This window comes from Acinonyx jubatus, chromosome B4 (assembly GCF_027475565.1).
Source record: "Acinonyx jubatus isolate Ajub_Pintada_27869175 chromosome B4, VMU_Ajub_asm_v1.0, whole genome shotgun sequence".
NCBI classification, from domain to species: Eukaryota; Metazoa; Chordata; class Mammalia; order Carnivora; family Felidae; genus Acinonyx; species Acinonyx jubatus.
In genome coordinates, this window is record NC_069387.1 from 5,120,450 (window position 1) to 5,147,147 (window position 26,698).

The 26,698-nt window shown below is 40.1% G+C and overlaps 2 protein-coding genes across 9 annotated transcripts in view; one reads left to right on the forward strand and one right to left on the reverse strand.

Annotated features, from left to right (window-relative positions):
* Positions 1–16,876, reverse strand: part of IL15RA (interleukin 15 receptor subunit alpha) — a 60,645-nt gene extending 43,769 nt beyond the window's left edge. For 4 of the 6 annotated variants that reach the window (XM_027073349.2, XM_027073348.2, XM_027073350.2 and 1 more), the window contains exon 1: positions 16,624–16,874. In XM_027073349.2, coding sequence (XP_026929150.1) covers positions 16,624–16,726 — 103 coding nt within the window. In that variant the 5' untranslated portion in view covers positions 16,727–16,874. Of the gene's footprint in view, positions 1–16,623 lie in introns of all 6 variants that reach the window. The other 2 variants (XR_008299889.1, XM_053225225.1) reach the window with 1 other exon arrangement.
* The window catches only part of FBH1 (F-box DNA helicase 1), a 214,528-nt gene that overhangs the window by 95,540 nt on the left and 92,290 nt on the right, over positions 1–26,698 (forward strand). The gene's annotated exons all lie outside the window — the stretch shown is intronic.

The window sequence follows — 26,698 nt, forward strand, 5'->3', positions numbered from 1 at the left end:
CTCAGACTTGATCATTTTTGTGATTTCCATCTTCAAATTTGTTAATTCTTTCTTCTACCTGTTCAAATCTGCCTTTGAATCTGTCTAGTGAATTTTTCATTTAGGTTATTGTACTTTTTAGCTCCAGAATTTCTTTTTGGTTTCTTTTTAGATTTTCTCTCTCTTTATTGATATTTCCATTTTGTTTGTACACCATTTTCTTTAACTTTCTCCACATTTTCCTTTAGTTTTTGAGCATCTTTATGACAGTTGTCTTAATGTCTTTGTCTAGTATATCTGCCATCCAGTCTTTTTTCTGGGACAATTTCTATTGATTTTTTTTTTTTTTCTTTTGACTGGGTCATACTTTCCTGTTTCTTTCTATGACTTGTGATTTTTTTTGTTGTTGAAAACTGGACATTTGAATCTAATAATGTGGTAATTCTAGAAACCAGTTTTGCCCATCTCTCATGGCTTGCTGTTATTTATTTATTTATATATTTTAAAGTTTTTGTTTATTGATTTTGAGAAAGAGTGCATGCATGAGTGGGGGAGGGGAAGAAAGCATGGGAAAAAAGAGGATCCCAAGCAGGGTCCATATTGTCAGCACACAGCCCAACACAGGGCTCAATCTCATGAACCATGAGATCATCACCTGAGCCAAAATCGAGAGTCAGACGCTTAAGTAACTGAGTCACCCAGGCATCCCTATTTATTTTTTGATCGTTGCAGGTTGTCACTGTGCCACAGGTCAGCCTGAGGTATAACTTAAGGTCTTCTCAGGTCTTTTCTAACTTTTCTCTAGGCTTGCATGGCCACCTTCTATTTTTCCCTAGATATGCAATTGTTTGTGACTGTCCTAGTCTTTAATGTCTGGCTCCCAAAAGGAGGAAATGGGAAAAAAGAAGGGGTGCGGGAAAGAAGGATACTAGCTCTCTAAATCCTCTGGAAGTCACTTCAGCTGGTCTGAGAGGGGCTTGCAACAGGAGGGAGAGATACAACAACAATGGCTTCCCACTTCTTTGGCAGCACGTCTGTGAGCAGAAGCACTAATCGGCAATCACAGCACCGATCCCTTATTTTTATAGGACAGAGTCCTTTCTGCCCTCCCCCTGGCTCCTGCAAGCCATGTGCAGGCTGTGCCAGGAACACATACACGGCTGCCTGCCCTGGGGCTGGAGGTGAGGGCTGGGCAGCCGCTGCTGTGTAAGGAGCTGAAACTAACCACAGTTTACTTTCCCAGTCTCCCCTGGAAGTTGCAAGCTTTCAATAGATTCCAGAGTTCCAAAATAGTTCTGTCAGACAGATTCTGCCAGTGCAATTATTGTCCAGGTGAGTAAACAGATTCCTGATACTTCCTACTCTACCATCTTCCCAGAATCCTTTTTGAATAAATGTTTCCCTGGGCATACAATTCTAGGCAGATGATTTTTCTCCTTAGCACTTTGAAGCTTTCTAGCTTTTTTTTAAGTTTATTTATTTCTTTTGAGAGAGAGAGAGAGAGGCAGAGAGAGAGAGAGAATCCCAAGTAGGCTCTACACTGTCAGCACAGAGCCTGATGTGGGGCTTAAACCCACGGACTCTTGAGATCATGAAAGTCAGACGCTTAACTGACTGAGCCACTCAGGTTCCCCAAAGTTTTCTAGCTTTTAATGTTGACGTTCTATTGAAAAACCCACTGTGTGTCTAATTCCTGTTTCTATGCCAGCAATGTGTCTTTTCTCTCAGGATACTTCCTATCTTCTCTTTGTTTTGGTGCTCTGCAGATTTATCACAATGATTCTTGGTATGGGTTTGTTTTTATCTTGCTTGGTGTCATTTCCCAAGTTTGATCTTTGGTGTCTTTGATGGCTTTAAACCTTTCTGGAAAATACTCAGCCATTATCTCCTTATATCCTCTTCATCAATGTCCCTATTATCATCTTCTGGAGCTCCAGTCATGATCCTTGTTCTATCTGTCTAAGTCCAGGTTGCTACGTATAACAAAATACCATAGACTGGGTGACAACAAACATTTATTTCCCACATTCTAGACATTGGAAATCCAAGATAAGGTGCCAGCATGATTGGGTTGCGGTGAGAGCCCACTGCATGGTTTACAGACTACTACTGCCTTCTTGCCTTATCCTCACAGGGCTGAGAAAAAGAGAGCTCTGAGCCTTTACCTCTTCTTATAAGGACACTAATCCCCTCATGGCTACACCCTTATGACCTCATCTAAATGGAATTACCTTCCAAATGCCCCACCTCTGAGTATCATCACCTTCAGGATTACGATTTCAACATTTGAAGTTGAGAGGGTACAAACATTCATTCCTTAGTTCTGTCCTTTATATCTTTAATCTCTGATTCACCGTCCATTTCTCTGTGCTGTACTCTAGTATCTTCAGACTCATCTTTTAGTTCACTAATTTCTCCTTAGCAGGCTCTAATTTGATCTTTAACTTCTGTATTGATTTTTTTAAATAAATGTTTGAATGTTGATTATTTGTAGTTGATTAAATCCATTTATTGTTGACAAGTATTTACCAGGGTGAGTCAATAATCAGTTACAGAATTTGGATTTGAGAGGGATGGTTGCTTCAGAGTACCTCCTATTCAGTACCCTCTTCCCCTCCCCTACCTAAAACCCTTTTTGTTGTGAAAATCATACATCCATAAGTATATAAAGTGTTTATGTGCAGTTTAAGGATTAATCATAAAATGAAGACTCATGTGTATGCCAATCGGCTTAAGAAATAGAGTATTACCAGTAACTTAGAGGTCACTTGAGTGCCTTCCCCAGATGCCTTTATCTCCTCAAGAAATGAACACTATGCTGATGTTTGTAATAATCATTCTTTTACTTTTATTTATGGCTTTACTGCATAAATAAGTATTCCCAAATAATAAAATACCTAGGTTTTGTTTTGAATGTATTATATGTATTCTTCTCTACTATGCTTCTCACACAGTGTCATGTTTTTTATTTATGTTGATGCATGTAGCTAGAGTTCATCCACTTTTGGTATTAAAGTATTATATGGAAACACCACAGTTTATCCATTTTACTGTTGTCAGACATTTGGATTGTTTCTAGTGTTTTGCTATTACAAATAATAGTGCTAGAAATAACCTTGCACATGTCTCTTGATGCTCATGGAAAAGAGTTTCTTTATGGTATTTTCTTAGCAATGGCATTGCTGGGAGATAGCACATGTGTATCAATTTTGGATAATACCAAACTGTTTTCCAAAGTGACTGCACCAATTTATACTTCCACCGGCAGTAGGCGGGTTACTTTTTCACAATCTCACTAACATTTGTCCGTCTTAATTTTTAAAACTTTTAAATTGAATCCCAGGATAGATTTGAGGAGAATTGACATATTGAAGATATTGAGTCTTCTTATCCAGAAACAATGTATATCTCTCTACTAATTAGGTTTCTTTCAAAAAGTTTTATAATTTTTCTATATAAAGGAGTGACATATCTTTTGTTGATTTATTCCTAGGTACTTAACTTTGGGCGAGGAGGTGTGCTTTCTAAATGTTATCTTTTAAAAACATGTATTATCAAAATGCTTTTTGCAGGTACACAGAAAGAATATTGGTTCTTGAATATTGACTTTTAATTCGGCAATCCAGCTCCATCCTTAATAACTTATCTGTATATTATTATGGTAAAATAACAATCATATATCTGAGAAAAATGAGCTTAAAAAGTTCACTTCAATCTGTATAATGTTTGCTTTTCTTGTCTTACTATATTGGTTAGGACTTCCTGTACAAGGTTGAAGAGTAGGCATTATACCGTGAAACTTTGTCTTGTTCCTATTTTGAAAGGGAATATTCGGGTTTGTCTATTTCTTCCTGAGTTCGTTTGGTAATTTTTTAAAAATAAGGACCTGTCACCAAACTTTCAAACTTATGAGCGTGAAGGCATTTTAAACGTTTTATTTATCTCCTCTTTTACATGCCTAATGTTATTTGTTTATGCTTTCTCTTTTATTCTTGATTAATTCTGCTAGAGGTTTGTTCATTTCGGTAGATTTTTTTTCAAAGAACCAAGTTTCGGACTTGTTGCATCTCTCCGATGTACCTCTGTTTTCAGTATTATTTACATCTGCTTTTATCCTTATTGTTTTCTTCCTTCTTCTATTGGACCTATTCTGCTTTTTTATCATGTCTGTAGTTGGATCCTTTGCATGTAATGTGAAACTTTCCTTATTTTCTAATGTAAGTATTTATGGTTCTAAGTTTTCAGAAGATAGTGTTTTTGTTTTGTTTTGTCCTAATTTATTTTGTGTTATTTTTTTCTGACTTACATTCCTTGTGATGAGAGAAGTTGGTCTATATGATCTCTATCATTTGAAATGCATTGAGGCTGATTTTATGACCTGGCAACACATAGTTAGAGTTTATAAATGTTCCCTGGCAGCACCTGGGTGGCTCAGTTGGTTGAGTCTGATTTCTACTCAGGTCGTGATCTCGTGCTTCATGGGTTAGAGCCCTGAGTCGGGCTCTGTGCTGACAGCTTGCTCAGAGCCTGGAGCCTGCTTTGGATTCTGTGTCTCCCTCTCTCTGCCCCTCCTCTGCTCACGCTCTGTGTCTGTGTCTCTCAAAAATAAATAAATGTAAAAAAAAAATTTATAAATGTTCTCTGTGTGTGGTATTCAGTTGTTAGACATAGTAGTCCATATTTGATCAAGCTTGTTAATTATTTTCAAAACTTTTATATTCTTACTGATTTATTTTCACATTTGACCCATCGAACACTTGGAAAGGTATGTTAAAAGTTTCCATTATGATTGTGTATTTGTTAATTTTTTTATTTTTAACAAAATTTTTTTAAATGTTTATTTATTTTTGAGAGAGACAGAGACAGAATGCGAGTGGGTTGGGACAGAGAGAGAGGGAGACACAGAGTCCGAAGCAGACTCCAGGCTCCGAGCTGTCAGCACAGAGCCTGACGCGGGGCTTTAACTCACAAGCTGTAAGATCATGACCTGAGCTGAAGTCAGATATTCAACCGACTGAGCCACCCAGGCGCCCCTATTTGTTAATTGTTTTGATAGTTCTAATCATTTTTGCCTCATATATTTTGAGGTTATGCTTTACAGGTACACAGGCTTAGAATTGGTACCATTCTGTGTTACGTGATCTCTCTCTATTTACTGATTATACTAACATCTTTAACATGCATCCTCAATGTGTAAATGTTAATTCATATCCACAGCCTCCTCCCCAGCAATTCAAGAACCTTGGAGATGCTTTAATGCCATAACCCATTACCAGTTTCTTTTTGTTTGAATAAGTCTTTATTTCATCATCTTTCTTAAATGACAGTTTTGTGCAACATAGAATTCTGGGTAGTTATCATTACCTGTCTTCTGTATTTCATTGCTGTTGTTGAGGATTTAGCCAATACTCAAATTTGCATGCCTTTGTTGATTTTTTTTTTTTTTTTAAGAATTAGCAGTGAAGAGGTACCCGGTGGCTCAGTTGGTTAAGCATCCAACTCGGATTTGGCCTAGGTGGTAATCTCATGGTTTCATGAGTTCAAGCCCCACATCGGGCTCTGCGCTTGTAGCATGGAGCCTGCTTGGGATTCTCTCTCCCTCTCTCTCTCTCTCTCTCTCTCTCTCTCTGTCCTTCCCTGGCTCACAATGTCTCTGTCTCTCTCAAAATAAATAAATAAATGTAAAAAAATTAAAGAAAAAAAAGAATTAGCAGTGAAGACCTGTGGGTCTGGAATTTTTTGGAGTTGTTTTAAGCTACCATTTTAACTCTCTAAAATATAAGACAACTCAGGTTATCCATTCCTGAGTGAACTTTGGTATTTGTGTTTCAATGAATTTGTCCATTTTATCTAAGTTGTCATATTTACAGGCATAAAGTTATTCATAATAAAACTTTATGACCCACCTGTATCTGTAGGATCTGCAGTGATGTTCCTTTTCATTCCAATGTTGAGAATCAATGTTTATTCACTTTTCTTCTTGATCAGTCTGGCTAGAGGTTTAGGATTCTATTGATCTATTGAAATACCAGCTTTTAGTTCAGTTGATATTGTCTGTTGTTTTTTTCTGCATTCAATTTCATTGATTTCTGCTCTTATCATTACATTCCCTTCCTTATGCTTACTTTAGGTTTAATTTGTTCATTGTTGTCTGGTTTCTTAAGGTGGAAGCTTAGATCATTGATTGGAGACTTTTCTTCTTTTCTAATATAAGTACTTAGTATGATTAATTTCTGTCTATGATCTCTTTGAGTTCCACAAATTATGTTATTTAAATGTATTTTTATTATTTTCAATTAAAAAATTTTCTATCTTACCCTTCTAATTTCTTTTTTGACCTGCAGATTATTTATAATAATATAATAAAATTATTAATATAATAATTTATTGAATTTCCAGATATTTTTATCCAGAGGATTTTCCAGATATTTTTCTGTTAGTGCATTCTAATTTAATTCCATTGTAGTTACAGGACATATTGTGTGTAATTTCAATGATTTGGAAATTTGTTGAGGTTTACTTTATGGCCCACAGCATGGTCTCTCTTGTGAATGTTCTATATGTATTTGAAAAGAATGCGTATTCTGGTTGTTGGATGGGCGTGTATTCTGTAAATGCCAATTAGATTAACATTTTGATCTTCTATATGTTTACTGCTTCTTTTTCTATTTTTTTTTTTAACTGGAGGAATAGTGTTAAAGTCTCTAACTATAATCCTGGATTTGTATTTTTCTTCTTTCAGTTCTATCACATTTGCTTTATGAATTTTGAAGCTCCATAATGTAGGTACAGACACCATTAGGATTTCTATGTCTTCCTGGTGAATTAACCCCCTTATTATGTAATGTCCCTCCTTATCCCTGGTAATATTCCTTATTCTGATGTCTACTTTGCTATTAATACAAATACTCCACATTTCTTCTGATTATTGTTTGCATGGTATATCTTTTTCAATCCTTTTTCTCCTAACATATCTTTGCCTGTATATCCTAAGTGGCTATTTTGTAGTCAGCATATAGTTGAGTTTTTTTTTAATTTAATTGAACAACCTCTGTTTTTAATTGGTGTGGTTAGATCACTTATATTTAATGTAATTTTTGATGTGGCTGGATTTAAGCCTACCATTTTTCTAGATGTTCCTGTTTGTTCCATCTGATCATTGTTCATTTTTCCTCTTAACTCCCTGTTTTGGGTTGATTATTATTTATTATCCCACTTTATCTTCATCATTGGTTTATTATGTGTACCACTTTAAATTATTTTTAGTGATTTTGCTAAGGTAAAGAATATACATCTTTATTTTATCAGAGGTTACCTTCAAATAATATTACAGCATTTCACATATAGTTAAGAACTCTACCAATGCATAGTTAACAATTTCTCCCTCCCATTTTTTTGTTGACATACATTGTACTTTTATATATTCTATAAATGCAATACTTTGCTACTATTTTTGTTTTAAATAGTCAAATATTTTTAGAGTGATTTAAAAGAAATAATATATTTTATTTACCTCCATTTTAATCCTTTCCAGAGGTTTTTTTTCATATATCCAAGTTTCTGTTTAGGATTATATTCCTTTTGCCCAAAGAACTTTTTAAAGTGTTGCTTATGGTGTAAGTCTGCTGGTGATGAATCCTTCTACTCTTTGTTTGTCAGGGAAAGTCTTTATTTTGTTTTTATTTTCGAAAGATATTTTCCTGGTTATAGAATTCTGGAATGACAGATTATTTTGTTTTATTTTAGGACTTTCAACATGTCACTCCATTTTCTTATGGCTTGCATAATTTCTGATAAGAAGTCTGCTAAAATTCTTATCTTTGTTCTTCTATGTGGAAAGTCTCTTTATCCACTTTATCGTAATTTTTCTTTATCTTTGTTTTTCAGCAGTTTGAGTATGATGTGTTTCGGGATGAGGGTTTTTGGGTGGGAGAGGGGAGTGGACATTTACCTTGTTTGGTGTTCTCTGAGATTCCTGGATCTGTGATTTAATATCTTTTATAAATTTGGGTATATTCTCAACTATTATCTCTTCAGATATTTCTTGTGCTTCATTCTCTCTTGTTTCTGGAATTCTGATCACACATATATTAGCCTATTTTCTGTTGTCCTACAGATCTTAGATACTTTGTTCCATTTTTTTCTCTCTCATTTTTTCTCTTTGTGTTTCCGTTAGAGTAATTTCTACTGACCTATATTCAAGTTAACTGATTCTTTCTTTGGCTGTGTCTTTGGCTTTGTGCTATCAGTGTTCTGATAAGTCTGTCAAAACCTTTCTTCATTTCTATTACTGATTTTTTTTTTAATTTCTAACATTTCCATTTGACACTTTCATATGGTTTCCACCTCTCAACTGAAATTCCACATTTGTTCAGAAATACCATCCATCCTTTCCACTGAGCCATTAACATGTGGATGATATTTATTTTAACTTTCAGTCTCATAGTTCCGATTTGGGGGTCATCTCTGAATCTTGTTATTGCTTTGTCCCTTAATAGTGGGATTGTGTTGTTGCTGCTTTTTTTGAGTGTCATGTAATTTTTAATTGAATGCTGGACCATGTGTGTAGAACTGAGATAAATAGTATTTATGCCTGAAAATGAGAAAGCTTCTCCTGCTAGACTGATAGTGTGGGGGGATTGGTCAGTGTAGTCAGGTTTTGAATTGGGTTTGGATTTTGTTGTTCTGTGGTTACCTTCAGAACACCACTGGCTTCAAATTCCTCTAGTGGTAACTTGTGGTTAGGGTGGGGGCTGGAGTGCCAGAGGGTTTTTCTATGTCCCTAATCCTCCCTCATCTTTTGTCCTTCTCTCTGTATCTAAACCACAAGAGGACTTCTCTACACCCTTGCTCACCACACCCTCAGTGATTGACTGCTGTGCTTGTTACTTGGTGCTCACTTGCTGCAGGTGGTGGGGTCAGGAGAAGTTTGCTGTTGTCCTAGTCCTATCCCAGTCTTAGGATGCCTTGTGTATCTGGCTCTCAGGGTTGGAGCTTTCAATATATGGCTCCTTACTTTCATGGCATGCAACTTCTCCCTTATATCTTTAACAGGTTTTGTGTAGAAAAAAAGCTTCCTTCCCCTTGTCCCACAGTAGTGGACCTCCAGTGGAATTGGTATAGGATCCTGAGCCAGGACCAAGTATGTGTGCGTTTATTTCTGGACTTGGTATTCTGTTTCATCAATCAATATATTTGTCTGTTAATCTTGACACCAATACTACTATGTCTTGATTATTGTAGCTTTATAATAAATCTTGAAGTCAGGTAGTATAAATCCTACAACTTTGTTAATCATTTTCAAAGTTGAGTTTGGTCCTTTACTGAATTTTAGAATAAGTATATCAGTTTCTACCAAAAAAAAAAAAAATCCCTTGGAAAGTTAGATTGGAATCGCATCAAATCTAGAGATCAAGTTGGGGAAGAAGTGACATCATAATAATATTGAGTCTTCTCAATATCTATAAACAGTATCTCTCTCAATTTATTTAAGTCTTCAGTAATTTATCTCAGAAATTTTATATAGTTTTTGGTTACCAGTTTTGCACATTTTTTTTTGTCAGATGTATTCCTAAATATTTCCTAATTTTTATGTCAACACAAATGGTGTTTATTTCAGTTTCTAACTTCTTATTGCTAGTATTTTATATATTGATATTTGTGAGTTAATTGTGTATTCTGAAGCCTTGCTAAACTCACTTCTTCTAAGAGCATTTTTGTAGATTCCATAGGATTCTCTATGGAGATGATCATGTCATGAGATTATTTGAGTATATTTCACGATTTCATTTTATCCACTCGGCTTACTAACTGTAATTCTTTGTTGTATTATTTTGGTGGTTGCTTTAGGATTTATAGTGTATTTAGCTCATCACAGTTCACCTTCATGTGACATTATACTGCTTTGCATATGCAGTTCTTATGAACCTTAAGCAATATACTTCCATTTCTCTTCTAGCCTTTCTGCTATTGTTGTCATACATTTTACCTCCACATATGTTATAAACACTACAATAGATTATTATTTTTGCTTTAAACAGTTGGTTATTTTATTGGCTACAGATTTTAATAGATACTTCCTCTGTATTAGTCATCATTTCTGGGTGTTTTGTAGCAGGACAGTTTTTATTTAGAATACCTACTCTGTCATTTTGCCAAAAAAGGAAACCTACTAGTGGCCTTTCCATTGTGAACATGCCTCAAGAAAAGATAACAATTGATATATGAATGCACAAGGGTATCAAGACACTGAAGCCAGCCCAGTCAGCCACACAATGACCAGTTACTTACTATACAAAGCTAAACTCATAAATATAACAGAGATAATACATTTGATTGTATCAATAACCTTTCTTTCTAGAGGCCTTAATCATATCTTTTGATACTCAATTATAATTTCTGTATATATTCTCTCAGAACATTATTCCTTAGATATTCCGGGTAAGCACGTCTTGCCTCATTTATAATATTGTGAGTTCCTTGTGGAACATAATATTATGGTGAATGGATTTCACAGTTCTCTGCTGCTCCCACAGTGCTAGGTAGGCCTGGTAGGTCATAGGTGTCTTCTGGGGTTAGTGGCTTATGAATACACAGAGAGGAATGGATGAAGTAATGAAAATAGCAGTAAACTTAAGGTTCTGGGATTTTGAAAATTCTCAAGTAGCCAAAAAAATCATATACAAGCCCCAGTGATCAAAAATGAAGTCACCAAAATAGCGTGGAGGGCCACACCTCTCTCTACTTCACAGAACCTGTGAATCAGACTCCTTTGTCAAGTTGATTTACACAGTTTAATATATTAAGTATTCTTGGCCCAGTCTCATATCCAGAGTTCAAAAGGTATCCTGTTAGCATGCCCTTCCCGTTCTTTAAGGAGAGTCGGAATCCATTCCCATTTTCCCCCTCTTATTCTACCAAGTATATGTCCACAGCATGCCAAGTGTGTTAAGATACAAAGAAGAATAAGATGTAATTTCTCCCCTCAAGAAGCTCACTGTGATGCTGACACATCGAAAGCATAAAGGCCTTGTGTTCACAGTAATCCATTTTCCTTCATTATTTTTCTAGCTGAAATGCCAGCCAAGCCAACACATTTATTTCCTTTTGGCACTCACTTTGTTAATCATTTTCAAACTTGAGTTTGGTATACACTCTATATCCAGGTCATTATCTTTAACTCATCAATTCTTTTCTTTCTCTCTCAGGCTCACTAACAGAAATTCCCAATCCACTTTTTGTGTGGCAGATGAATTCATCATAGTTCAAGTCCTTAAATATTGATTTTTGAGGGATCAGAATAGTTGAGTGGCTAGAGGGTAAAGAGCAAAGAAAAGAGAAAGAATGAAATAGACTCTATACTTGTAAGACTCAAGAGGAAATCTGCCCCCTCCTCTCTTCCTTATTGACACTGTCTTGGTTCAGGATTTCATCACCACTTACTGGAACTATTACAAAAGTTTCCAACTTAGCTTCCTGCCTCCAGACCCTTCTGACTACAGTTTACTCTTCACATTCTTTACAAGAGTAATCTTTCTACCATGTAGGTCCAATAATGTCCCTCCTGCCCAGAGACCTTCAATGGCTTCCTACTGCTCGAAAGATCAAGTCTTTCCTAATAGAAAACATTCAAATAACGTCAACCATGTTTAATGAGTAACATGGATATGACTCCCAAGTGTATATACTGGGGGGGGGGGGGGGGGGTTATACATGTTTTCACTGAGTTACTCACTATTTGGTAAGATCAATTTGGCAAAGGTGATTTAGCCCAAACAAGTCAGTTGAAAGTGATGATTTGATTGAAAAAGAATATCCCCAGGAGTATTTCTTCCATTTTTTGTTTTTAGATGTTGAGGCATTTTCCCTGCCCTTTTTTGCTCTGTATAGCTTATTTTCATCCAGTTATTCCTACTGTGTGCTTTTTAGAACATCAAATATTTAAAAAAACCTTTTATTTTATATATATATACGTATATGTATATATATGTATGTATGCATATATGTACATATATATGTATATATATATGTATATATGTATACATAGAGAGAGAGGGAGGGGGGAGAGAGAGAGAGAGGGATAGGGAGAGAGAGAGGGGCAGGGAGAGAGAGAGGGAGAGGGAGAGAGAGAGAGAATCTTAAGCAGGCTCCATGCTCAGCTCCCAATACAGGGCTCAATCCCACGATCCTGGGATCACGACCTGAGCTGAAATCAAGAGTCAGCTGCTCAATCGACTGAGCCACCCAGGTGCCTCAGAACATCCAACATTTTGAAATGACCTAAATATCCAGCCTACACACATCTCTAGCCATAAGGAACTGTTTAAACAAACTGCAAAAATGTTATAAAATTTATGTATAAAACATTATAATATGTATAAAAGTATGCACAAATGTTATATATGGTAACTTTATAGAACGCATTTGCAAACTTTATGAAGTCATGAAAACATTGCCAAACAAGATCAGCTATAATTAATTAAAAATGAATCTGAGAAAACCCCCAAATTCTACATCTTTTTTTGTGCTACTTCTTTTGTAGTTTGATTTTCTCTTTACAAAGGCAATTTAAATTATGAGAGAAAAATAAGAAAAGGCAGACAACTAAGCAGACTTACACTCACACACACATGACCCATAGTATCTCCCTGCTCAGTGACAACTCCTTAAGGATCTTCTAGTAAAAACTGAATAATATGATGCATATTATTTGAAAGGAACTTCACTTTGCTTATACAGTCTTCCACTGTTGAACACTTAGGTTGATTTCAATACATCCCATACTTTGTGCGTTAAAGTTTTCATCAGTGTTTTGTTATGAGTAGCAGCACAAAGCAATTATAACTAGATAAGATGGATTTCAAATAAAAAAAAATGAAACGTTTGAGTAAAACTCCCTAGAATTCTGCAAAAAAAAGGTTCAAAAAATGTTTAAGCACACATAAGTTGTAAAACCACCCCAAAGTGTACTAACACCCTGTACAACGAAACCCAAGTTGGTGAGATATATTTATCCTCAAACAAATCATCATTTTCTCCAGCTGCTTTTGGAAAATCATCTTCAACCTTTCAGGTTGTGAGGATCTTTAAGAATTAAATTACTTCTTGCTCAAGTTGATGCGTTTCCCCTCCAAATCATGCCTTTTGAATGAGAACAGGTAACAGCAACTTGCTGTGTCTGTTAGCACTGTAAACTAGCAGGAGCATATCTGAGCCTGTATTATTTGCTCAGCTGGTGATAAGGAATGGGCTTCTCTCTATAATTTCTGACCAGGATCATAGTACTAAGTAGCAAATGTAATCATTTGTATCCACTTCCCTTCCTAGCTCATTGAAAACGTTGGGCACAGTCTACTCTGTTAGCTCTCTGTTCATCTTTACCCTAATACTCTGTTGTCTTGATTACTGTGACCTTATTAATAAGTTTCAAAGTCAGAAGTATTATTTCCAATTCGGTTGTTTTTCAAAGTTGTTTTGGCTACACTGTGCCTTATGCATTTTCATGTGAAATCTGCCATCAGTTTGTTGATTTCTGCAAAAAGCCTGCTGAAATTCTGACCTGGGTTGGGGGAGGGGAGTGTTACCTTAACAATATTGGTTTGTCCAGTCCATGAGCATGGTATACAGTCTCCATCTGTTTAGGTCTGCTTTCATTTCTCTGAGCAGTGGTTGGTGGTTTTTAGTGTACAGGTCTTTCTCACCTTTTGTCAGATTTAACCGTAAGTGGGTCGTGCTGTTTGATGCTATTGAAAATGATTCCTATTTTTTAAATTTCAATTTCCAATGGCTCATTGCTAATGTATAGAAATGTAACTGATTTTCACAGACTAATGTTTTGTCTACAGCAACCAAGGCTTAAAGAACAGCTGATGTTCAAAATAAGTGTAAGAAGAATTCAGCTCAGATCATCTTTTCAACAAATAGTGCTAGAACAGTTGGATATCCATTCGCAAAACAAAACCTGAAACCAAACCAATATGGAAGCTTCAATCCATACTTTACATTATATAGAAAATTACTCAAAAAGGAATCACAGACATAAATGTAAAACCTTAAAGCTATAAAATCTCTAGAAGAAAATCTTTGTGACCTTGAGTTTGGCAAAGATTTCTTAGAGATGACACTGAAAGCTATTAAAATACATAAAAGAAAAATTAATAAATTGAGCTTTCTCAGAATTAAAAATTTCTGTTCTTCATCAGACACTGTTAAGAGAATGAAAAGATAAGCCACAGACTCTGAGAAAATATTTGCAAATCGTATCTGATAAAGGTCTTGTATCCAAAATATATAAAGAATGCTGGAAACTCAATAACAATTCAACTCAATTTTTAAAAGGGCAAGAGGTTTAACCAGATGCTTTACCAAAGAAGATACATTGGTGGCGAATAAGCACATGTGAAGATGCTCAACATTATTAGTTATTAGAAAAATGGAAATTAAAATTACAAGGGTCCACTACCCACCTATTAGAATGGGTACGACTAAAGAGACTGATGAACCACACACACACACAATTTGGCAAATATATGAGGTGATGAATGTGTTAAACTTATGATGGAAATCATTTCACAAGAGGTACATATATTAAATCATTGTATTGTACACCTTAAATTTACATGATGTTATATGTCAATTATATCTCAGTAAAGCTGGGAAAATATTTTAAAGGAAAAAAAAAACTGATCATACCGAGTGCTGACAAAGATGTGGAGGAATTGGAACTCAGACACTTGCTGGTGGGAATGTAAAAATTAAACACATACATGCCCCATGATTCAGCCACTCCATTCCCACCTTCTCTACCCAAGAGAAATGAAAGCCTGTGTCCACACAAAACCTACCTATGAATGTTCATCACCGCTTTAAATGTAATAGCTTCAAACCAGAAACAACCCAGATGTCCAGTAAGAGCCGAATGGCTAAACAGTGTGATACCCATGCAATGAAATACTACTCAGCAATAAAAAGGAGTGAACTATTGATACAAAGGACAAGACGGAGGGAGAATTATCAGAATAATGACTGTGCGTGAAAGTAGCCAGACAAGAAAGAGTACACATTGGATGATTCCATATATATAAAATTCTAGAAATCACAGCAAGCCAAAAGTGAAAGCCCATGGTGGTGGCCTGGGGGGATAGAGCATCACGCAGGACAAGAGGAAACTTTCCGTGGCGATGATTATATTGACCTTCTTGATCATGACGGTTCCACAAGTGTATACATTTACCTCTAAACCCATCAGATCATGCAATCAAATGTATGAAGTTTATTATATCCTGTATTTCAATAAAACGGTTCAAGAAACACAGGAAACATCAGGAGCAGCTGAATGGCAGCAGCACCTTGGTGAGGCCAACAACCACGCTGTAGCTGATGAGCTTTGGAGACCCTTCCTCTGCGCTTGGAAGGGTACAGCTCAGCCTGGCTGGGCTCAGACTAAAGCTGCACCTCACTTCCACATCGTGCGGGTAAAGTTGCCTCGGTCTGCTGGCTACCCCGCACGCTGGCTAGCGAGCTGAGAGGAACTGACTGGGTCACCAACACAAGTCAGATTCTGAGATGTGGGGGGAAATCCATAGTGTCAAGAAAATAACACTTCATGAAAGCCCGCAGAGCTACAGGGTTCACACCAACCCAGCCGCAGCAGCAGCAGCCGTGGATGGATAGCTCTGATCACCTACTGGGTGGACAGACTGGACCGACGAGGTGTAAATGACGGAGAGGCTTGCCTTACACACACACACACACACACACACACACACACGCACGCACGCACGCACACACATCACGGGGTTAACCAACTCCCGGAGAGTGTACGATGGATGGATGGCCTTCAGTGAATCCCTGCCCCCCCAATTCTATGCACGTGCATTGATGCATTTTTCTGGGGAGAGGGTTCCGAGCCCTGTTGAGACCCTCAGGTCGCTTCCTGACTGTAAAAGGATCAAGAAACGCTGACAAGGACAAAGCCAGACCGTCTATGCTTTCTCCTCCCTGCTCTCTAGCTCCCCGGGATGAGAACCTGGGAGTCACTCGTTCGGGTCTTCCTGCGGAGATTACATCTGACGACCCACGTTCGTCGCGAGCGCACCGAGCCATCACCGGCTTGGTCTCTTCCCCGCTGGCCCGGGCGCGCGGACCCCAGGCTGCTAACCCTTTCGCGGTTTCCTGCTGCTTAGGAATCTGCACTCACCGGCCGCACACGTTTTCTCTCCGCAGGGACGCAGCCCCCACCCCGTCCTACCGCCGCGCTCCGGGTCCGAGGGCAGAGACCCAGAGACCGGGGGTCTTCCTCGGACCCCCGCGGGCTCTGCCAGCGGTGTAGACGGCACCGTTTTCCCCCGGGGAGGGGCGGGGCTCAGACAGCCGCCTTCCCAGATTTCTCCGAGCGGCTGGGAACCTCCGGCCCGGAGCCCCGCTGGCGACCGCGCCTCCGGTCCCTTCGCCTCGGAAGCGGGGAAGGCGCGGCTCGCGTGCCGGGGGTGGGGGCCCTCCCCGCCGCCCCGTCCACGTGTCCCCGCGCGTGGGCGCAGCGTCCGGTCCTGGGCACCGACCCGCGGCCGGGGTAGGTGGGGCGCCCCCGCCGCCTCCCCCCCCCAACCCCTCCCCGCCCCGCCGGGGACGCGCGCCTCTCCCTACCGGGCGTCGCCGGCGGCCGGAGCAGCAGCAGCAACAGCAGCGGCAGCGGCAGCGGCGCGGGGAGGGCGCGGAGCCCGCAGCCCTGGGGCGGCCGCCGGCCCATGTCCGCACGCTCGGCCGCGCTCCCGCCCGCCGGCCCCCGGGCTCGCGGCCGCCCCGACGCCCCGCCGGCCGCGCGGGCAGATGCCCGACCGTCCCCGAGGCGGTGGCGGGCGCCACTCCCGGGACTGGCCGCCCCGCCAGTCGCATTCGCTTTCGCTTTTGCTTTGGCCCCCGGAGGGCTGGGGAGAGGTGCGGAGCCGTGACAGATGGGTGACTCAGCATCCCCACCCCCTCCTCTCGGAAAAGCCCCGCCGCGGCCGCCGCCGGGCCCCCCGCGCCGCCGCCCGCGTCCCCGGCGCGCCCCGGGCTGCGCGGAGAGGGGTCCGCTTCGCCACCTGCGCAGGCCCGCGGCCCTGCCCCTCCGCCTGTCTCCTCGCCCCCGGGGTCCCCACTCGGCCACCGGGGCTCGTGTCCCCTCGCACAGGGCGCTCGCGAGGCAAACTCTTATCAGCGAGCGCGGCTGGTGGGCGTTCACACCTGATTTCTGCGGCGCCCCGGGCACCTCCCCTCTCGCTGGTCCCCGCCTGTCGCTCCGACCGCCGCTTTGCCGGTGTCCCTGCACTTCTGGGCCGGAGACTGGCTGGCGGGCGAGTGGCCCTGAGCTCCGCTGGTGTCGTCCAGTCTCCGTGGGCGACGGCGGAGGTGTCGCCGCGCTGTGGCTGGTCGGGCCGCCTGCCTCCTGTGCCACCTGCGCTTTGTCCAAATCCAGAGGCGTCTTTCTTCCCCAAGGAAATTGCAGACATTTGAAGGGGGCGTGGAGGGGGCGGGGGGAGCAGCGAAAGGCCCGACAGTTCGCGTCTCTGTGCCCCGGTGCCTCTCGTCAGACAAACGCTCCTAGTTTTCCGTCTGCCTCTTTGGCAGGCGGGTTATTTTCCTTTCTTGGGATCTCAAGTGGCGCCCGAAGTTGTTTCGAGCCGGTCTGTGACGAGAAAGCTCAGAAACCCCCGGTCACAGGACTGACATTAGGCAAGACGGGGCCTCTCTGCTCCGCGTTCCGTTCCCCCGGTGGGAGCATCTCCAGTGACTGCCACATAGTGTCCCAACCAGGAAAGGGACCTCAATGCGATCCGTGGGCCTTGTTCGAATTTTGTCAGGTTTCCATGCATCCGTTCGCGTGTGGATTCAGTTCTGTGCAGGTGTGACACATGCGGATCCGTCTGTGACCACCGCTGTCAAGACGCAGAAGGGATGGGCCACAAGGAGGGATCCGTCCTTGTTACTGTTACGGCCACAGCCACCGTCCTCTCACACCCTCCCTAAGCCCTGGCAACCGCTGATCTATGCTCTATCTCTGTGATTTTGTCATTTGAAGAATGCGTGTGAGAGGCGGACTTTCTTCACTCAGCATAATCCCCTTGAGATCTCGATCAGAGGTCTTGCCCTGTGAGAAGTTCTATTTGTGAATAGCACTCATGATGGTTTCTGTCTTTTTTTTTTTAATTTATTTTTGAGAGAGAGAGAGAGAGAGGGTGCAGGGGAGGGGCACAGACAGAGGAAGAGAGAGGATCTCAAGTGGGCTCTCTGCTGACAACAGCGAGCCTGATGTGGGGCTGGAACTCACAAACGGTGAGACCATGACCTGAGCCGGGAGCTCACCAACGATAGACCAGACAGGCGCTCAGCCGACTGAGCCACCCAGGTTCCCCGATGGTTTCTTTTTTTCAATGTAGGAGCTCTGCCATCCACTGTGCGACAGCCCTGTGCTGTTACACATGCATTCGTTTCCTAGGGCTGGTGTAGCAAAGTACCAAAGCTAGGTGGCTTAAGACAGCACACTGATCCTCTCACGGTTGTGGAGGTCAGGAGTGTTGGCTGGGCCATGCTCTCTTGGAAGGCTCTCCAGGCAGATCCTCCCCTGCCTCTTCCAGATTCTGGTGTTTGCTGGCAATTCTTGGTGTCCCGGGGCTTGTACATGTGTCCTTCCAGGTACATGGCCATCTTCTCCTGTATATCTTTACGTCATCTTTCTTCTGTGTGGGCAGTGTCCCCAGTCCTAAAAACCTCATTTTAACTTGATGACCATGACTTTTGGGGTTGGCCCTCTTCCACCCATGGCAACGTGGTAGCTCTGTTTCTGCCAACAAAGTCCAAAACCCCTTTTCTCTGGCCAAACGACACTGAATTGACTGCAGAGCACCTGAGTTCCTGAGGTATAGCGTCTAGACTTCAGGGGTGATGCCGGTGGCCGTTCCTTTGGTGGCTCCAAATCCGCATGCCCATACAGGGATAGGGAACTCGGCCAGCAGCCACCGCTCAGAGCAGAGCTGGTGTTGAGAGCAATGCTGTAGAGTCAGGACAGACAATGCCCGGTGGCAGGGTCTTCGGTCATCGGCTATCTGCTGTGGGGGGATAGACATTGGGCCCTTGGAGCTGGAGGGTAAGATGTCAAATTGTGTTACCAAGAAGAGGACGGCTGTGGCTCAAGGCTAATGGACTTTTCTTTCTCTTTCTCTTTCTTTTTTCTCTTTTCCTTCCTTCCTTTCTTTCTTTCTTTTTTCTTTCTTTCTTTCTTTCTTCTTTCTTTCCTTCTTTTATTTCCTCTTTCTTTCTTGTCTTAAACTTTTAAATTCATATAACACAAAATTCACCATTTGTTACTGTATAATCCAGTAGTTTTTAGTATATTCACGATATTGCCCAGCCGTCATTCCAGAACATTTCCATTACCTCAGAATGAAACCCAGTGCCTGTTATTAGTCACTCCCAATTTCTTTTCTCCCAGCCTCTGGTAACCTCTAACCTACTTTTGTCTCTATAGATTTGCCTATTCTGAAGAATTAGAATGTAATCTAATCTAACCTATATCTAATGTAATCTAATCTATAAATGTAATCATAAAACACGTCCTTTTGGGTCTGGTTTGTCTCAGCATAATGTTTTCAAGGCTCATCCATGTTGTAGCATGTATTAGCCCTTCATCCCTTTCTGTGACCAAATAGTACTCCACTAGATAGGTATTACGCGTTTTGTTTATTCATTCACCGGCTCATGGGTATTTGAGTTATTTTCATCTTGGGGCTAACATGAATAACTACCATATGGTAGCACAACCATTGCGCAACCATTAGCACAATGCATAGCCCTTATTCAAATTTTGTCAGCTTTCTGTGCATTCGTGTGTGTGTTATATGTATAGTTCCATGCACTTTTGTCATATGTGTGCACATTCATGTACAAGCTTTTGCATAACCATGTTTTCATTTCTGGGAGGTGTGTACCTAGGAGTGGAATCGTTGGGTCATGGGGTACTTCCGACAGCAAGGAGACTCATGGAGCCATTTAGGAAGCAGGGACAATTGGTTCTCAGACTGGAGGGTGATGCCTTCTGGTGCTCATCAAATGAGGGTGTACTTGGTTTGGGGAGATATTGACTTAGGAACTAAGGGACCAGTATAAGGGCATCTGACTATCACAGCTACCCTGAGGAAACCACGGCAGTGAAAGTTAGGGAGAGAGAATGAAAGAACACCACTCTACTTGTAGAAGGAAAGAGCAGACAAAACCAAAGACGCAAAAACAGATGGAAGCAGAAAGAAGTGTTTATTGGTACTCAAAATATAAAACAATCACATTTCCTTATTTTTGTAAGTCATATCATATCTGTCTCTAAGCTTTCTCTTGCCAAGATCAACAAAAATCTGATTGTGTTCTCCCTCCCCCCCCCCCACCCCCAATGGCAAATGGTCCTCTTCCATTCCCTTGGGTTTCACCAGGACCCAGGAAAAATAGGGAGAGGACTGTGCCCTGTGTCTTCTTGGTCACTCCCGACGGTCATTGTCCAGACCCACCCTCTGGTTTCTGGTCTCAGCAAACCTCCCTGACTCCCTTCCCGGTAGCCCACCCCATCCCCTTCAAAACACTTTTTGTGCATCCAGCTATCCTCACAATCTAGGCAGATTATATCAATTAGCCTAGGTCTTCCTCCAGAAAAGGCCTATTTGGGTTAGCCTCCTAATCAAAACAAAACAAAAACAAAAACAAAAAAGAAAAAACCCAGAAACCCAAGCAAATAAACAGTCTGTAAATTGCATCCTTGGAGGGAAAGGCCCAAATTCTAGAATACTAACCCTTGCCCGGTCTTGGGGAAAATCACCCCTTATCTTCTTCCCTATGATGAGTCTTGGGAGCAAAAATCCCCAAGAAGCCAATTCATTTCTTGGTAACTCACCCAGTTATATTAATCTGGAGCCTCCTAACCATAATTCTAATCACTTTGTAGTTGAGAAAATTATGCTGTGAAATGGATTTTGAATTTTAAATATTTCAACCTGTCAGAGTAGAGTGAGCTTAACAATTATGTAAAATTGTTCTGTTTTTGAACTCAAAGTTGCTTTGGTATTTTACTTTTTAATTGACTTTGAAGCCATATTCTCTCCAGTTCTTCATGTTATTGGCCAGATATCTCTTTTCATAGCACTTGTGCACACAAAAAAGACAACAATGAATGGATGTCATGCACATAAAACAGCAGCACTGAATAATTCTCAAACGTCTTCTGAGTCTTCAAGAAAAACTGAATTACATCCCCGCCTACTTGTTAAAAGCCACTCTTTGCCACCTGTTATTTTGACAATACCTTGTTTGCACCTCTCCTACAGGAGTCACACGGATATCTGCTTTTGAGCACAAAATATTATGGGTGAGACTTATGATGCTGAAGAGTTTGGTGTGTTTATATAAAATCTCAAAACTGCAATGCAGTATCACCTTACACCTGTCAGAATAGCTTTTTTGTTTTTCAGAATAGCTCTGACCAAAGACAAGAAATAACAAGTGTTGGTGAGGATGCGAGGAAGTAGGAACCCTCATGCACTGTTGGTGGGAATGTAAACTGGTGTCGTCAGTGTGGAAAACAGTATGGAATTTCTTTTAGAAATCAAAAATAGAGGTACCGTAAGATCACCACAGTTCCACTTCTTGGTGGTTTATCCAAAGAAAACAAAGACACTAACTGAAAAAGATATCTGCACCCTCATGTTCACTGCAGCATTATTTATAATGGCCAAGATATGTAAACAACCTAAGTGTCCATCAATGAATGAATGGATAAAGAAATTGTCTTATATATATATTTTATATGTATGTACAGTTTATATTATATATTTTACACACAGAGACTGGAATACTATTCAGCCATAAAAAGAATGGAATCTTGCTGTTTGTGACAACATGGATGGACTTCAGGGACATTATGCTTAGTGAAATAATACAGAGAAAGACAAATAATGTCTCATATATGGAATGTAAAAGAAAGAAAAATTCAATACAAAAACACTATTTAAAAATTTTTTAACATTTATTCATTATTTATTTTTAAATATGAAATTTGTTGTCAAATCATTTATTCACTTTTTAAATAAAATTTATTGTTAAATTGGCTAACATGCAGTGTGTACAGCGTGCTCTTGGTTTTGGGGGTAGATTCCTGTGATTCATCGCTTACATACAACACCCAGTGCTCATCCCAACAAGTGCCCTCCTCAATGCCCGTCCCCCATTTCTCCTTCTCCCCCACCCCCTCATACACCCTCAGTTTGTTCTCTGTATTGAAGAGTCTGTTATGGTTTGTCTCCCTCCCTCTCTGTTTGTAACTATTTTTTCCCCTTCCCTTCCTTCATAGTCTTCTGTTAAGTTTCTCAAGTTCCACATATGAGTGAAAACATATGGTATCTGTCTTTCTCTGCCTGACTTATTTTACTTAGCATAATACCCTCTGGTTCCTTCCACGTTGCTGCAAATGGCATGATTTCATTCTTTTTGATCGCCGAGTAGTATTCCATTGTATATATAAACCATATCTTCTTGATCCATTCATTAGTTGATGGACATTTAGGCTCTTTCTGTAATTTGGCTATTGTTGAAAGTGCTGCTATAAACATTCGGGTACATGTGCCCCTATGAATCAGCACTCCTGTATCCTTTGGATAAATTCCTAGTAGTGCTATTGCTGGGTTGTAGGGTAGTTCTATTTTTAATTTTGTGAGGCACCTCCACACTGTTTTCCAGAGCTGCTGTACCAGTTTGCATTCCCACCAACAGTGCAAGAGGGTGCCTGTTTCTCCACATCCTCTCCAGCATCTATAATCTCCTGATTTGTTAATTTTAGCCACTCTGACAGGTGTGAGGTGGTATCTCAGTATGGTTTTGATTTGTATTTCCCTGATGAGGAGTGACGTTGAGCATCTTTTCATGTGTCTGTTGGCTATCTGGATGTCCTCTTTGGAAAAGTGTCTATTCTTGTCTTTTGCCCATTTCTTCACTGGATTATTTGTTTTTCAGGTGTTGAGTTTGGTAAGTTCTTCACAGATTTTGGATACTAACCCTTTATCCGATATGTCATTTACAAATATCTTTTCCAATTCCGTCGGTTGCCTTTTAGTTTTGTTGATTGTTTCCTTTGCAGTCAGAAGCTTTCTATCTTGATGAGGCCCCAATAGTTCATTTTTGCTTTTAATTCCCTTGCCTTTGAAGACGTGTTGAACAAGAAATTGCTGTGACTGAGGCCAAAGAGGCTGTTGCCTGTTTTCTCCTCTAGGGTTTTGATGGTTTCCTGCCTCACATTTAGGTCTTTCATCCATTTTGAGTTTATTTTTGTGAATGGTGTAAGAAAGTGGTCTAGTTTCATTCTTCTGCATGTTGCTGTCTAGTTCTCCCAACACCATTTGCTAAAGAGACTGTCTTTTTTCCATTGGATACTCTTTTCTGCTTTGTCAAAGTTTAGTTGGCCATATATTTGTGGGTCCAATTCTGGGTTCTCCATTCTTTTTTTTTTTTAATGTTCATTTATTTTTGAGAGAGAGACAGAGTATGAGTGGAGGAGGAGGTAGAGAGAGAGTCAGAATCTGAAGCAAGCTCCAGGCTCTGAGCTGTGAGCACAGAGCCTGACATGGGGCTCAAACTCACGAACTGTAAGATCATGACCTGAGCCAAAGTCAGACGCTTAACCGACTGAGCCACCCAGGCGTCCCTTGGGTTCTCTATTCTATTCCATTGTCTATGTGTCTGTTTTTGTGCCAATACCATACTATCTTGATGATTACAGCTTTGTAGTAGAGTCTGAGATTTTGATGCCTCCTGCTTTGGTTTTCTTTTTCAACATTACTTTGGCTCTTTGGGGTCTTTTGTGGTTTCATACAGATTTTAGGATTGTTTGTTCTAGCTTTGAGAAGAATGTTGGTGCAATTTTGGTTGGGATTGCATTGAATGTGTAGATTGCTTTGGGTAGTAGTGACATTTTAACAATATTTCTTCTTCCAATCGATGAGCATGGAATGTTTTTCCATTTCTTTGTGTCTTCAATTTCCATCATAAGTTTTCTGTAGTTTTCAGCATACACATCTTTTACATCTTTGGTTAGGTTGATTCTTAGGTATTTTATGGCTCTTGGTGCAATTGTAAATGGGATCGATTTCTTGATTTCTCTTTCTGTTGCTTCATTATTGGTGTATAGAAATGCAACCGATTTCTATACATTGATTTTGTATCCTGTGACTTTGCTGAATTCATGTATCAGTACTAGCAGTTTTCTGTGGACTCTTTTGGGCTTTCCATGTAGAGTATCATGTCGTCTGCAAAAAGTGAAAGTTTGACTTTTTCTTTGCCAATTTTGGTGCCAATTTTTTTCATTTTGCCAATTTTATTTCATTTCGTTGTCTGATTGCTGATGGTAGGACTTCCAATACTATGTTAAATAACAGTGTTGAGAGTGGACATCCCCATCGTGTTCCTGATCTCAGAAAAAAGCTCTCAATTTTTCCCTATTGAGGATGATATTAGCTGTGGGCTTTTCATATATGGCTTTTATGATGTTTAGGTATGTTCCTTCTATCCCAAATTTCTTGAGGGTTTTTATTAAGAAAAGATGCTGTATTTTGTCAAATGCTTTTTCTGCATCTATTGACAGAATCATATGGTTCTTATCCTTTCTCTTACTAATGTGATGTATCACATTGATTGATTTGTGAATACTGAACCAGCCCTGCAGCCCAGGAATGAATCCCATTTGATCATGGTGAATAATTCTTTTTATATGCTGTTGAATTCTATTTGTTAGTATCTTGTTGATAATTTTTGCATCCATGTTCATCAGGGATATTGGGCTATAATTCTCCTTTTTTGTGGGGTCTCTGTCTGGTTTGGGAATCAAGGTAATGCTGGCTTCATAGATTGAGTCTGGAAGCTTTCCTTCCGTTTCTGTTTTTTTCAGAATAGCTTGAGAAGGATAGGTATTTTCTCTTTTTTAAATGTCTGGTAGAATTCCCCTGGGAAGCCATCTGGTCCAGGACTCTTATTTGTTGAGATTTTTGATAATGGATTCAATGTCTTCACTAGTTATGGGTCTGTTCAAATTTTCTATTTCTTCCAGTTTGAGTTTTGGTAGTGTGTGGGTGTCTAGGAATTTGTCCATTTCTTCCAGATTGTCCAGTTTGTTGGCATATAATATTTCATAGTATTCTCTGATAATTTTTTGTATTTCTGAGGGGTTGGTTGTGATAAATCCAATTTCATTTCTGATTTTATCTATTTTGGTCCTCTCTCTTTTCTTTTTGAGAAGTCTGGCTGGGGGGTTATCAACTTTGTTTAGTTTTTTAAAAAAAAACAGCTCTTAGTTTCATTGATCTGTTCTACTGTTGGTTTTTTTTTTTTTTTTTTTTTTTGTGGATTCTATATTGTGTATTTCTGCTCTAATCTTAACTATTTCTCTTCTTCTGCTGGGTTTGGGTGTCTTTGCTGTTCTGCTTCTAGTTCCTGTAGGTGTGCTGTTAGATTTTGTATTGGGGATTTTTTTCTTGTTTTTTGAGACAGGCCTGGATTGCAATGTATTTTCCTCTTAGGACTGCCTTTGCTGCATCCCAAAGGGTTTGGACTGTTGTGGTTTCATTTTCATTTGTTTCCACGTATTTTTTAAATTTCTTCTTTAATTTCCTGGTTGGCACATTCATTCTTTAGTAGGATGTTCTTTAACTTCCATACATTTGGAGGTTTTCCAAACTTTTCCTGTGGTTGATTTCAAGTTTCATAGCATTGTGATATGAAAATGTTCATGGTATGATCTCAATTCTTTTATGTTTATTGAGGGCTCTTTTGTGACCCAGTGTGTGATCTGTCTTGGAGAACGTTCCATGTGCACTCGAGAAGAATGTGTATTCTGCTGCTTTTGGATGAAAAGTTCTGAATATATCTGTCAATTCCATCTGGTCCAGTGTATCATTCATGGTCATTGTTTCTTTACTGATTTTCTGCCTAGATGATCTGTCCATTGTTGTAAGTGTAGTATTAAAGTCACCTGCAATTATCATATTCTTATCAATAATATTGCTCATGTTTGTGATTAATTGATTTATTTATTTGGGTGCTTCCAAATTGGATACGTAGACATTTATAATTGTTAGCTCTTCTTGATGGATAGACCCCATAGTTATGATATAATGTCCTTCTTCATCTCTTGTTATAGCCTTTAGTTTAAAATCTAGTTTGTCTGATATAAATATGGCTACTCTGGCTTTCTTTCGACTTCCAGTAGCACGATAGATAGTTCTCCATCCCCTCACTTTCAATCTGAAGGTGTCCTCAGGGCTAAGATGGATCTCTTGTAGACAGAAAATACATGGGTCTTGGTTTTTTCATCCATTCTGATACCCTGTGTCTTTTGATTGGAGCATTTAATCCATGTATATTCAGTGTTATTACTGAAAGATATGCATTTAGTGTCATTGTGTTATCTGTAGGTTTCATGCTTGTAGTGATGTCTCTGGTACTTTGTGGCCTTTGCAACATTCTACTCAGAGTTGCCCTAGGATCTCTTGTAAGGCTAGTTTAGTGGTGATGAACTCCTTCAGTTTTTGTATGTCTGGGAAAACCTTTATCTCTCCTTCTATTCTGAATGGTAGCCTTGCTGAATAAAGGATTCTTGGCTGCATATTTTTCCTATTCATCACATTGAATATTTCCTGCCACTCCCTTCTGGCCTGCC